This window comes from Rhea pennata, chromosome 15 (genome assembly GCF_028389875.1).
Source record: "Rhea pennata isolate bPtePen1 chromosome 15, bPtePen1.pri, whole genome shotgun sequence".
Classification (NCBI taxonomy): Eukaryota; Metazoa; Chordata; class Aves; order Rheiformes; family Rheidae; genus Rhea; species Rhea pennata.
The window spans coordinates 11,538,820-11,551,821 of NC_084677.1; the positions used below are offsets into that span (position 1 = coordinate 11,538,820).

A 13,002-nucleotide genomic window follows, 5' to 3' on the forward strand; every position below is an offset into this window, starting at 1 on the left:
ACTTTGGTTTGTTCTGCAGACGTGTCTTAACGCTGTGCAGACAGGAAATGCTGCTGCGGCGCGACCAGCACGGGAACGAGCCCTGGATGCACAGATTTGTTCTGTGCTTGCTGTAACTTCGGAATCTGGAATGTAGTCACTGCACAGACTGAGAGTTGTAACAAGCACCAACCCTTGGAGACAGACACAGGGATTTCAGGAAAGATTTTGTATCCCAATGTTTTTACTGTCGTTTGCTTCACTTCCCCCTTCCAGGCTTTTGTCTTTTTCAGAAGGTGAGTTATATCCGTGTCGGCTTCTGCCGCTCTCCAGACAAGGGCTGCAGCCGCCGCAGCACGGTAACGGGCCCCTCCCGGTAAACACCGGGCAATTCCCAAAGCGCCCGCAGCGCCGGCGCGGGGCCTCCCGGGCAGCGCTGCCCTCCCGCGGGGCGGCGGCCCCCAGGGCGGGCGGCTCCCGCCGGCCCGGCCCGGCGCTGGCGGCGGCGGCGCCCTGAGGGGGCCGCGGCGGCGGGAGCGCGCGGCGGGCGCGTGCGGCGGCCGGGGGCGGGGCCGGCCCCCTCCCGTTTCCCAGGGTGCACCGGGCGCGGTGGCTGTCTGGCCACGTCCCCGGGCCACGTCGCTCGGTGCCCGCTGAGCTTTCGCCATCTTCGCTCCCCGGCTCCGGGCTGCGCCGCCGCCTCTGCCGCCGCCATGAACATCTTCCGCCTCACCGGGGACTTGTCCCACCTGGCGGCCATCATCATCCTGCTGCTCAAGATCTGGAAGAGCCGCTCCTGCGCTGGTGCGTGCGGCGGGCGGGCGGGGCAGAGGCCGCGGCGGCGGGACCGGCGGGGCGGCCGAGGGGGGCCGCGGCGGGGGCCGGCCGCGGCGGGCGCCCTCCCTGAAGCGGGGGCGCCGGGCTCGCCTCGGCCGCCGTTAGCGGCCGTTTCTTCTCTGAGGGGAGCTGTTTGGAGGGGAGGGGAGCGGCTGTGGTAATCGCCCCGGGGGGGGGGGGGGGGGGTTAGACCTGCTCGAGGCGCCGCCACGGCCCCCGGGCGGGAGGGCAGGCTGCCGCGCAGACCTGGCCCGGGCGGGGGGAAGAGGGACCGTGGCTGTGCCAGCGCGGGGCAGAGGGGGCTCCGCGGCCGGCCGAGCCCCGCCGGCTTGGGCCCCCTCCGCAGCGGGGGCGGGGGTGGGCGGCCGGGGGGAGCCGCTTCCTCAGCGCCGGGTGCGTGTGGGGGAGCACCCGCGGGAGCCGCGTTTCCGCGGAGCGCTTAGCGTTTGTGATGATCGGTACTTTAATCCCTACGAATCGCCACTTTCGCCGTCTCCCGGGCGGGCAGCTCGTTCCTTATGTAACTGCCCGGCGGCACGCGAATGAATGGGGAGGCCGCCTTGGAGCGGGGAGGGAGGAATGCGTCTCCCGCAGGGCGGGCAGCCTCCCTTCCCCGCTCCCGGCGGCGGGCAGCTGCCACCGGAGAGGGAACCGGGCTTATTTTCTCGCTTTTTTTTTTTTTTTTTTTTTTTTTTTCCTGACAGTACACGGTATTCTGTCTGCGTGTTTACTTAGCAGCTTTAGACCCTGATGTGTGAAAGCTAAATTTGGTGCAACGTGTAGAGTAGCTGACTTGCAGTTTGCAGATCCTGAAGTTTCTCTCACCCCCTTCTTTTTCCTGCACACGTTGGTATGCGTTCACCGCAAACAAATGCACTCTCTTCTGTTCTTTTGCTTTCTTTCCTCTCTACCGTAGGAGCTAAATTGTGATTCATGCCGTTTTTAAGGGTTTTGGAGTCTTTTCCTATCTGTAGCAGCAACTGCAGAAGAAAGCTGGAAGAAATTGCCTGTTTCCAGGCTGGAGTGAATAGGCTTTCAGTAGAGATCCCTGGCCTGGTCTGACGTGGCAGCGGGAAGGTGTGGCGGGGAGGGAGCTGGGTCCCGGCCGCCCTCCAGGCCCGGCGTGGGGCAAAGCCCTGCTCCCGCGACCCGCTCCTCTGCTGCGGGGCCTCTGTCAGTACGGGTGGGAAGTGCTGCTGCTTTATTCTGTGTTTTGTATGCGCTTGCTTTAATTTCAAGTGATGTAATTTGCTTTTTCACTTCTAGCATACAGTATGGAGGTTGGAGGGAATCACTTCAGAAGCAAGCAATTCTTGTAATGGCAATATAGTTGACTATTTTAGAAAACTAAAAAAAGTTGTAATTTAAAATGGGCATTTTGGTGCTCAGTGTTATCTGGAACAGATTGCCAAACATGGAAATACCATCTTTTTTGTGGACTGGCGTTTGACAGGGAGTTTGATTCTTCATGAGCATCTCCTTCATTAGTAAGAGCGGTAATTTCTCAGACCATAGTTTGCTGTGTGTTGGCATGAAGTACTGCTGAAATACCAAGTTTACAAAGTTGAACAGATGTATCTGTAAAGTCCTCAATTAAGAATGTAGATTAGGAGTTAGTTTAAACTGCACCCTGAAAAGACTAATAATGGGGAGATGAGATTTCAACTACAGGTAAGAGAAGGTGCAGATTCTGTGTATTTTCCTATCAAGTCACCTTTTGCTTATCCCTTCATAGTGCAAAAGAAATAGTAAGCAATCAGCTTTGGTTGAGAACCATGCTTACTGTATGTGCATTTTTTAACTTTATAAAAGACTTCAGACAAATGACTCCACAATTCAAATGCAATGATAGTTAAGAACAATCATTTCTGAGGTTGTGAAGCCCAGGAAGCTCCTTCCCAGTAATCTTTCCTGGCTCAAGCTCTGGTGGATCAGGAGTTCTGTGTGTAGATCTGTCAGAAGGGGCTTGTTCTAGAACTCCTTCTTGGAGTTCTGTCCTCTTCCACTTTACTTGAGAAATACTGACAATATTGCAAACAAAAAAGGGTTAACGATTCAAGAAATAAGTATTTCTTCCTATCTGAAGAAAGAAAATGAGAAATTCTTTTGCACGGTTAAAATTCATAGTAGAGTTTTAGTTAGGAGATTCCCAAGTGACCTTTGTACATGAGGCTATTTACATAGTTTAGTGCAATATAATAACCTAATTCAGTCTCATCTTTCCACTTAAAAGTGATCTGATGTTGTTTTCCCTAAGCCATGTGAGACTGAGACTCTGTTATTAGGGACTTATAAATAAGAAAGAAAAATCATGCCAATCAGCATCTTTGGTATTGCTTTTTCCAAGACAGAGAAGTAAATATTACATAGGGTTCACAACCCTTACCATTACCAAATGAGCCAGTTTCTGCTAAAACACAAACATATATGCACGTTCTCTTTCAGTGGAAAATGTCATCTTCATTCATTTTCCTGGGCAAAAAACAGAGATGGGATGCATTTGCCTGGGATTATTTTTTGGTGTCTTCTAGTTCTGCCCAATTGTTCAGGAGTAAATCCATATCCATTTTTCTTGTAATATCTGAGACCTAACAAGTTTGGCTAGGATGAGATCAGCACCTCAAAGGAACATGGGATTTTATTTTTGGGGCTCCTTCCTGTTCCTTGTAGTGGTTTATTGTCAGTTATCATTTCTACTACTAAAAACTTGATCTATTTACACAAAATACTCCTGTCAAGACTTTTCAACAATAAACCCTAAATAGTTACTAGTTGATGTGCAGCAGCTGCTAAATGCCTCTTATTAGAGGAGTTTATGTAGTTCTTTAACACTGCATGGTTATTAGAGCAGTTCATAACATGTATAAACATATACTTACACCTCATGGTTATTGTGGACTAAGGATACATGTGAGTGAACCAGCAGCTTGTTTAACTGTGCACTTCTGAAGCAGTAGAAGCTTAGAAAATAAATAAAAGCCTCTGAATGATTGCTAAGCTCTATTCTGTGATCCATGAAGAACTGGCAAGCCACATGGTGTCGACTCCTCTCTTGTAGCTGCATCTGTGTCTGAGGCCTTTGTTCCAAGAGGAGCTAGGAGGCCTGTAAAAGCAGCTGGAAATGAGAGGGAGACAGCCTGTATACCTCTGCCGCAACCTACTCTTTCCAGGAAAGATGCACCAGTCCCCATCTTGTTTCCTAAGAACTGACTTTTGTAATTGAGGAAAAAGAGGTGAGGATAGGAGAATCTGCATTATGAAGCAGTCTGTTTTTGATGTTTGACAAACTTGTTCTACAAATTCTTTTTCCTAATTTAGTCAATATGTTAAAAAGAGAGCACAAGAGGAAAGTGAATAGAGTCATGATGCTTCTATTCAGAGCTGGCAAGGGGACAATTTTTGCATGACTGGTTATTTGAGTTCCCAAATTAAGAATGTGGGGAAAACGGTTGCCACTCAAATAGCAGCTCAGATATAATTATGGGGAATTGTGGAGAATGGTGCAGATAACTCCATTATTGACTTGTCTGTTATAAGGAGGACATTCATATGTCTTGAAAAATCCTGTGCTTTCAAGCATTGTCATGTTCTGATTGTATTTTCTAATACATTCCAAGTGAAATTAGATTGTTTGCACAGCAAATTGCTGTCTGAAAATTAATTTGCTTTCCTCAGTGTCATTTGTCAGGTGTTAAAGGTGACCTGCAGTTGCAAGGCTGTCAGATTATGTGCCAACTACTCTAAAAGACTAGGTTAGGTGGTCAATGTGTAATGCTTTTGATAAGAAGTGTTGCTGTCTCTTGTAATTATGTTTCTGTATCTACTGCAGACTAGATCAGATGTTATGTTGAAGACTTCAGACAGTACTTTGGCACAGGCTATAGACGGTTTGTCTGTACTTTCTCAAAATGCTGCTTTTACGCAGGTTTGGAGTTTTTCTTCTTTATAAGAGTTTAGAAGGTTTTTTCTTTTTAATGTTAGTAGTTTTATGTTAGTAGAACCAGAGAAGCTGTGGTTCTGTGACTGACTTGGACTTCATGCTGAACAAACTAGTTTTTCATTAAATATTTCTAAAATGTCCATGATGTTTCTATGGCAATATATAGACTTATTAAGGAAAACTTTAGTTTGCAGGCTTTATGGTTGTGATACGCAGTTCATGGTTAGATAAATAGCACACGGGCTCCATAGCCAGGCTACCTGACTGCCTCTGCTGCTGCCCTAAGGCTTTACCTAAATCACTATAGCAAAATGAAGCTCACCAGAACGTATTGCAGTTTCAGCTCTGCTGTTCTCCCTGTCTATGAAAATCAGCTGAGCTTTCAAATTGTAGCGTTTTGTGCTACTGCTTTTGGCCAATCTAGAGAGCAGAAGTTGGAAAAGGAGTTTTTCATGTGTGAAGGTGAAAGAAAAATGGCAGGTTTGACTCTTGGAAATTTAAGCCCAGAGCTGTGGAAGAAGAAATAAAAATGTGTTTGTTTAGTTCAAGAATTAAGCAATATTTGCAGGAGTAAAAGGAGAGGGGGGAGGAGAGTAGGTCTGGTGAGGTCTCACTTTATTGAAGTTTCTAACCAAGAGCCAAGGACAGTGCCATGACAGCTATATTGATATCTTCCTTGAAGCGTCAAAAGGGGTCAAAATCATTCAGGAGAGCAATTACATGTTTCCTCGCCATAATTTTGCTAGTGATACAGATCTTACTGCCAGTTTGTGTCTCAATAAGTTTTTGGTCTAAACCTTCAACTCTGTCTACTCTGTCCTGGTTAACTTGAAAATTAGTTTGGACTTGACTTTCAGATGTGTTTTCAGGAACACTTGACTATTCCAAAGATTCAGAATTTAGTGAAAACCTTAATAAAAATGAAAAATTTTTGGTCTTGATATCGAGAGGAGGCTGGCAGTTGCTTTGAGGAATTGTCAAATGATTACATTTGTATTTTCATGACAATACATCCAAATTAAAATGTATAGCAGTGATTAATAATTAATGTATTTTATATATATGTTTTTTTGCTGTTTGCAAATATTTGCTAAAAAGAAATAGCATGCTAATTAATTCAATTTAACAGTGCACTGTAATCCTAATGCTGTGTGGTAATGTGGCCAGGTGGATTTCCGTGTCTTGCAGGTCCTGACCTCAGGACGAAGTTGCTTGCTGAGATGTTTTACTGGCCTGAGTGCAGGGGCTCTGTCTTGAGTTGTAAAGCCAGTGAGTGCACCTGGGCTGCAGCTGACAGTGCTATTTCAGCTACCTTTGCAATGTTGTTCTATTTCAGGAAGTGCTAAATATTTTTTTTTAAGAACTTTTAGAAAGTTTCTTAAATACTTACGATTTTTGTTTTATGGATTTGCAGTCTGTGTATCTGTAGGTTTTGAGGCATTTACTGTTCTCTGTACTACACTTGCTTGTTGGTAGTTGGCTTGTTCTGCAGGTAGTACATGAAGCTCATCCAGTAAATATTTCACATGTGAAAGTTCTAAACAAAAAATCTTTTTAAACATTACAGTTCAGGTCGTCTTAAGCTTCAGCCATTCCTGTACTTCACGTATAAATGTAAAGCCAATTTGTTTGGGACAGCAAATTCAGTGCTTCCTAAGTCTAAATGAAAAAGGAGTTCAAAACCCATAATAGTTAGCTTTTCTTCTAATTGCTTTATGGCACTTTGATAAAAGCTTTTCTCAGAAGTATCTCAGTGTAAAATGGGCAAGGATTTTCAAGCTTGCCTCATAACACTTTCCTATAGAACACTTATACTTTCCCTCTCTTTATTGCTTTTGAATGTTTGTGTATGTAGCTAAATGATTTGAATTGGTTTTACCCTAGATAACTGAAAAACAGAATAATTACAATAAGATAGAGACACAGACTAGGTGGTTTTGTCCCCCTCTTGTAACACGTTGTCAGTCATGTGGAAGGATACTTTTTTTAATTATTATTATACTACATTGCTTTTTGTCTGTTTAATAGAGCTTCCCCCCCCCCACTATATTGGCAATTAAATCTCAGAATTAACTGCCTTATGTATTAAAATCATTTAATTCCTGTAAAATCTCTATTATTGATGCAGGCATACTTTCTGGTTATCACTGGGATTTGTAATGTCTATTGTCCTTGCACCTTTCTAGCTATTCAGCAGCTAGAGAATGCATTGAGGCATGTGACAGCACTCTCAGAATGGAAAGCTAAACAGCCTTGCTGCATAGTGCCCAGTGATAATGCAGAACAGCAAGTGCAGTCTCCAAAAATATCATCTGAAAGCTATGTGCTGTGACTGAATAACTTCTAAATCTTGTGTAGTGCTAGCATCTTTTCCAATTCAGTGATGTAGTAGTAACTCATATTCACAATACTGAACAATATGAACTTAGATTGCTGTTTGAATAGCTCAGTTCTGGGAAGCCTAGATTTTTGTCCTAATTGTATAGTCAACTTGTTTAGAAATCGGCTCTCATCCTTAGTATCAGGTGTATTTAAAAAGCATCATTGCTCTTTGTGTAAATAATTATTTCCTGTATTGTTTTAGGTATTTCTGGGAAAAGCCAGCTTCTGTTTGCACTGGTCTTCACTACCCGTTATCTGGACCTCTTCACTTCATTCATTTCATTGTATAACACATCTATGAAGGTAGAGTATCCTGAAGAGTTAGAAAAACTAGTAATGTTGTATACAGAGTTCATAATTCCATTAATCAAAGCCTCTTTAAAAATTACCTGCTGTGTAATTAGTGCAGAAGAAGTTTTAGAAAGGCTTCGCATAAAGAACATGGAAAATGGACTCAACACTGTTTTCTGCAGTCTATGCATTTTTAAAAGGTTTGTATGGGGCTTGTGATACTTGGAACAAATGCCATTCTGGTTATTAAAAAGCCTGTAGAGAAATGTAATTTATTAAGAAAACATTATTCACTTGAGTCATTAGAACTTTTTTTTTAAAAAAATCTGTTTTTATACACTATTAGATAAACCAGTATTCAAAATGAGTAATGAGAACTAGTGAAAAATTTGCGGGAGTATACCTTAGGACTGTAGCTTCCACTAAATTATGCTCCCTTTACTCACCTATTGAATGTTAGCTTTGTTTATCTCTGTTTATATCTGATATTGAGTACAACAAGAAAATAAAGCAGTAGCCTGGGAGAATATAGGATGTTTGGTATTTGTCACCTTGAATCTGGTTCATTTATTCTTGGTTTCTCTTGAGGTTCTTCATCTTTAGTTCAGAGGATAATACACCTTTATCAAGAGCAAAAACTAGCTAGTTAGCAATTCAAAAAGTATTGAAGAATTAGGACGATAATACTGTAAAAAATATTTTAGGTTTTAGACTGTTGCTTCTAACAAGTTAAATGTGTATGATTATATTTTAATAGTAACATGAGTCTAAATAAAAAGTTGTAAATTAAATAAAATGTTCTTGAAACACAAGTTTTTTTTGCTGTGGGATTTCTGTAAATACTGAAAGCTAGTGTTGGGTGCACAAAGGGAGCAGGTACTCCTTTGCAACTTATTTGCATGACTTGGGCTCATGATGATGTGTTTTGTTCTAGAGGGCAAACTTCATCTGTACCTAGAGAAATGCATGTGGGAAATCACACGTGCAGTATGCATATTCATACTGAACTGAGTCTTTCCTGTAATGAGAGTGGTCCTCTGTTCACATCCATTATTAATATGAAAAATAGAAGCCTCTGTGACAATTTCAAAGGTTCCTTCTTAAATACGTTGTGTTAGGTATTATTGGCATTTCTGTCCATTGTTGTAGTATAAGACAAAACTGCTTAAAAGTGTCCTTAACAATTTCTTATATTTAGGGTATATTGCATGTATTACCCAGATACAGTACAGAACATAAGCCATGATACAAATAAGCTTGCCCAGAGCATAACTTTTTCATCTGAGAAAAATGCTCTAATCAATGGCAGAGAAGTTCTTAATTTCTGTAAAGTCAGGATTTCTTTCAGTACTTTTAGAGAAATGTTAATTAAACTACAGATGCCAACTTGAGCTGTATCTGTCTGGCAGTGATCATCAGATACTGTGCAAAGTACTAAAGTACTAGTTGCTTCTGTGCTCCAAGGATATAAACAGAAATAGGCAGACTAACACTATATGCGCTCCTTATTGTTCTGTAGACTTTTTAATTTCTGTTTTTTGCAGCATTCTGCATCTTGCAGTTGCTTTTTGATAGCATCTGTATCTGAGTATTGGCTACATTTCTGCCAGTGCACTCTGCAGTCATTATTCTGCTATTCCTTTGTTTTAAAATTACTGTCTTTAAAAAGAAACCTTTTTGAGTGTTCCAAAGCATGCTATAATTCTTGCAAAGAAGCCTTTAATAAGGAATTGGGGGTTCCTTCACATTTCTTGGTGTCTTTCATGACTACACCCATTATCGTGAGTTTACAGCTGTAGTAGAGATTGCCTAAATCTGGGAACTTGTTGTGTGATCCTTTATCTCCAGTCATCCTGGATGCTAATGCGGTAAAGAGTCTTTGGATTCTGAGCTCCCTAATGCATTATCTGTAGTGTTTTGTTTCTGTGAGCAAATGCTTTCAGTGGTTAAAACATCTGCAGACAGTGGGGGGAGTTGTTTATCTGTTTCTTTTCAATAGTGAAGAACCCACATTTACTCTAATAAATGATTTGGAATGTTTCATCTTCATGATGAAGGTGAGACAGAAGCTAAATTACTTGTCTAATCTACTGTACCACGTTGTCTTCAGGACAATGTTAGCTCTGTCTTGATGATAGCAGGTTCACCTTTAAAAGTAAATTATTATTTCTGATTTGGTTTTCTCTTCTGTAAAGCTATTTATCTGCTTAACAGGGAAGAGCTATGAAGTCTACAGTACCACAGCAATTAAAAATACTAAGGTTAGACATTGACTGAAATTGAATTCTAATTCAGTGCTTCTAGACCTATGTTAACTTACTAGCTTTTATGGCTTATTGGTTGATGGAGAATGCTGGCCACCTCTCTTCAGATTTTAAAGCCTTTTAAAAATCTAAATCAAATCAGCTAATTTGTGATATGTTAAGTGGTTGAGCCTGAGTGGGGCTTGTTGGATAGGTTCTAATTGCTACATGAGCCAGACCATCCCCAAGCTTTTTAATGTAGAAGACCCTTGTTACCACTGTATGTATGCAAGGGTACATTCTTTAGCTTGAATGTTTTTGGCAGATGCTTGCTCTACAGTAGCAGAAGTGATCTTCCTTCTCCAGTCAGTCTCTCAGTTCTACCTATTCAAGAAAGGATCTCTAAAGACAGTTTTGACAGTTACCTTCAACCGGAGGCAAGGCGATGTTTTATTTTAAAGCAACAAAGTCAGTAGAGCCAAGTCATTGATTTTGAATTATCACTTTGCCAAGAAAAGCTAAATACCACCATGTAGTGTGAGACCACAGAAGCATGTAAACAAACAATGAATGCAAGCTACCAAAATAGGTAAAGCTTTTTCTTAGTGCCTAGGACAGTGTATCTTCTTTTGGTGAATTTGATCTAATCCTGCACCTTGTGGTGTTTTTTTTCTTTCCTCACTGTTTAGCTTATCTACATTGCTTGCTCATATGCCACTGTATATCTGATCTACATGAAATTTAAGGCCACTTATGATGGAAACCATGATACATTCAGAGTGGAGTTTCTGGTGGTTCCTGTTGGTGGACTTTCATTTCTTGTCAATCATGATTTCTCTCCTCTGGAGGTGAGTTAGTTGTGGGAATGTGTGTGTGGGGGGGAGGCTTGTACTATTTTTGTCTAAACTATTTAGAATGCGAAGATAAATACTGCTAGGCTAAGTGATAAAAGTTTCTAAAGAAGCCTATGTGTAGTAGATTTGTGCTAATCTTATTTCCTATTATGCATCTTCATAGTGTAGACTTCAGAAAATTTAAGGCATCTAAAGAGACTTATTATCAACATTGATTATTTTATCAAGCAGGAGTATCTTTACCCAGTACACCATAATTGTTATATTAATTCAATAGTATCCTTCTCTTTGTTACCTTTATAAAAAAAAAATAAAAAATGTGTTAGAACAGAGGCAGTTTGTGAGTAGTTGATGCCACCTGGTGAAAACAAAAGGAATTATAATTCTCTTTTGTATTGTGTCACGACAGACTAGAGTATTTAAAGGAATTATATTGTATTTGTAATGCAGCTAGGTGTTTTCTTATCAGAAAAACGATATAGAAGTGCAATTACAGAAAGTTCAAACAGGTAGATTTTCTACAAAACAGAATAACTTTATTTTAAGTAGACTGAGCTGCATTTTTCTATTCATTGGTATTAGATGGTTTCATTAAAGAGTACAGAAATTTTAGTTGCAAAGCTTTGAGATAATGCTTTAAATTTTGTTCTATGTTAACTCATGCTTTAAAACAATTGATTTGAAAAAGCTGGAAGAACATCAAAAAAAAGCAGGGGAGGGAGGGCTCATCTACCATGCAGCCCTTCACAGCACCGGATCTCTGAACTATATTTCATGGTATTGTGAACTGAACTAAGGAATGTACAACAAGTTTCCTCATCAGTAAATCCACATCTGCAAGCTTGCTAAGCAGATGATTTTGAGAGTCTCTTGTCTGCCAGGAATTCTTATCTCGTGGCATCACAGGGTTGCTTATGAAATTTTCACTTAGATTTTCCTGTACCAAGGAAAGTTTGTCAAAATTCATAAAGCTGTTAGAGAGTGTAAAGTCAAGCCAAGTTAAAAATTTTCCTTGCTTCTGTTACAATAACTTTTTTTTCCCCCTCAGATCTTGTGGACCTTCTCCATCTATCTTGAATCAGTTGCTATTCTCCCTCAGCTTTTTATGATCAGCAAAACTGGGGAAGCAGAGACCATCACTACTCACTATCTTTTCTTCTTGGGTCTGTACCGTGCCTTGTACTTAGTCAACTGGATTTGGCGCTACTATTTTGAGGGATTTTTCGACCTCATAGCTGTTGTTGCTGGTGTGGTCCAGACCATTCTTTACTGTGACTTCTTCTATTTGTATGTTACAAAAGGTAAGTACTGCAATCCCTTGCAGCTTCAGATTGTGGAATGTAGCCATTAGCAGGTTAATAGAGATCTGCTATATAGATATTACTAGCTGTTAATTCTCTGTGAGAGTTATCACTGTAATCTCCGTGATAGATTTATCAAATAAATTTCTGCTAGTTTGGGGCCTTTTGAGGATTGTTTTGAGTATGGATGGAATTGTAAGTGTTTAATGAAGTTAACTGATGCAGTGAAAACAAGCATGGCTAAATATACATTGCAGTTCTTCAGTGAGCCTGATCTCCATGCTTCTCCTGACAGTGTTCCGTTTTGTGCTGATTCAGCACAAACGAAATCTTTCCTGCAGTATTTTACTTATTGTAGGAGTCCTAAGGATTGTGGATGTTTCTGTGTATGCTAAGTGTAGAAGCAGTCATTTCTGCTGGGTCCATTAGTATTTCTGCCCTTCTTTGCATTCCAGCTTCCATCATATAACCACAGAGATATGTTGCTCTGTTACTTTAGTCATAGCTGTAGGAAACCACAGCCACAAGCTAGTATGTCCTGTGAGGATCAAAAGTTAGGATTCCAGGGTGCCACAAGAGGGCAGGATTAGAACAGTTTGTTATTTCGTCAGTTTTATTTGCCTAAATTGAAGAGAAGCAAGTTTGGAAGGAGACTGTAGTGCATCTCTTTTGTGACAAAGTTGCAAAATGTTTTTAAATGTTGGTCCCTTTGAATTTTTACGAGTTGTATACTTCTCCTAGATAGCATCTGTGTTGCTAATGATTTTCTTTCCTATTTTTCCTCACAGTACTCAAGGGAAAGAAGCTCAGTTTGCCAGCGTAAGTGCCAAAAATCCCATCACCAGCATCTGTCCTTTTGGATGCTTGGACAGAACAATCCTTATCACAAGCAAAGGTGAAGATGCTTGAGACAGAAAGTCGGAAACACAGTTCTTTAATAGTGCAGGTAGTCATCAGCGGCTCTGTAAGAACAGAGGAAAAACAACCAGCAGATTTCTGTTTGATGCATCTTGCCTTTATCTTTTTTATTACTATGTATAAAGATTTTTTACATAAAGAAACTTATACTGTATTAATAAATTCAGTGTATAGTTTCAATTGGAATAGTTTCAAAAGTGAGATTTTTTTTGTGAGATTGTTAATGACCAGGAACAAGTGCAAACTTTTTTTTTTTT

At 41.0% G+C, this 13,002-nt stretch overlaps 1 protein-coding gene across 1 annotated transcript; it reads left to right on the forward strand.

Moving 5' to 3' along the window:
* Window positions 1–567: 567 nt before the first annotated feature.
* KDELR2 (KDEL endoplasmic reticulum protein retention receptor 2) lies at window positions 568–12,931 on the forward strand. Its single transcript, XM_062587961.1, has 5 exons — window positions 568–783; window positions 7,341–7,441; window positions 10,362–10,520; window positions 11,575–11,827; window positions 12,616–12,931. Exons 1-5 carry the CDS (start codon window positions 693–695, stop codon window positions 12,648–12,650), a joined length of 639 nt encoding a protein of 212 aa, XP_062443945.1. The 5' UTR covers window positions 568–692; the 3' UTR covers window positions 12,651–12,931.
* Window positions 12,932–13,002: the final 71 nt, after the last annotated feature.

Excerpts from the sequence above, each read along its gene's own strand:
- KDELR2 (XM_062587961.1), top strand. The coding sequence starts at position 693 with ATGAACATCTTCCGCCTCACCGGGGACTTGTCCCACCTGGCGGCCATC. Across the intron at positions 784-7,340 it reads GAAGAGCCGCTCCTGCGCTG|GTATTTCTGGGAAAAGCCAG; the intron begins GTGCGTGCGGCG and ends GTATTGTTTTAG. Across the intron at positions 10,521-11,574 it reads ATGATTTCTCTCCTCTGGAG|ATCTTGTGGACCTTCTCCAT; the intron begins GTGAGTTAGTTG and ends TTTCCCCCTCAG.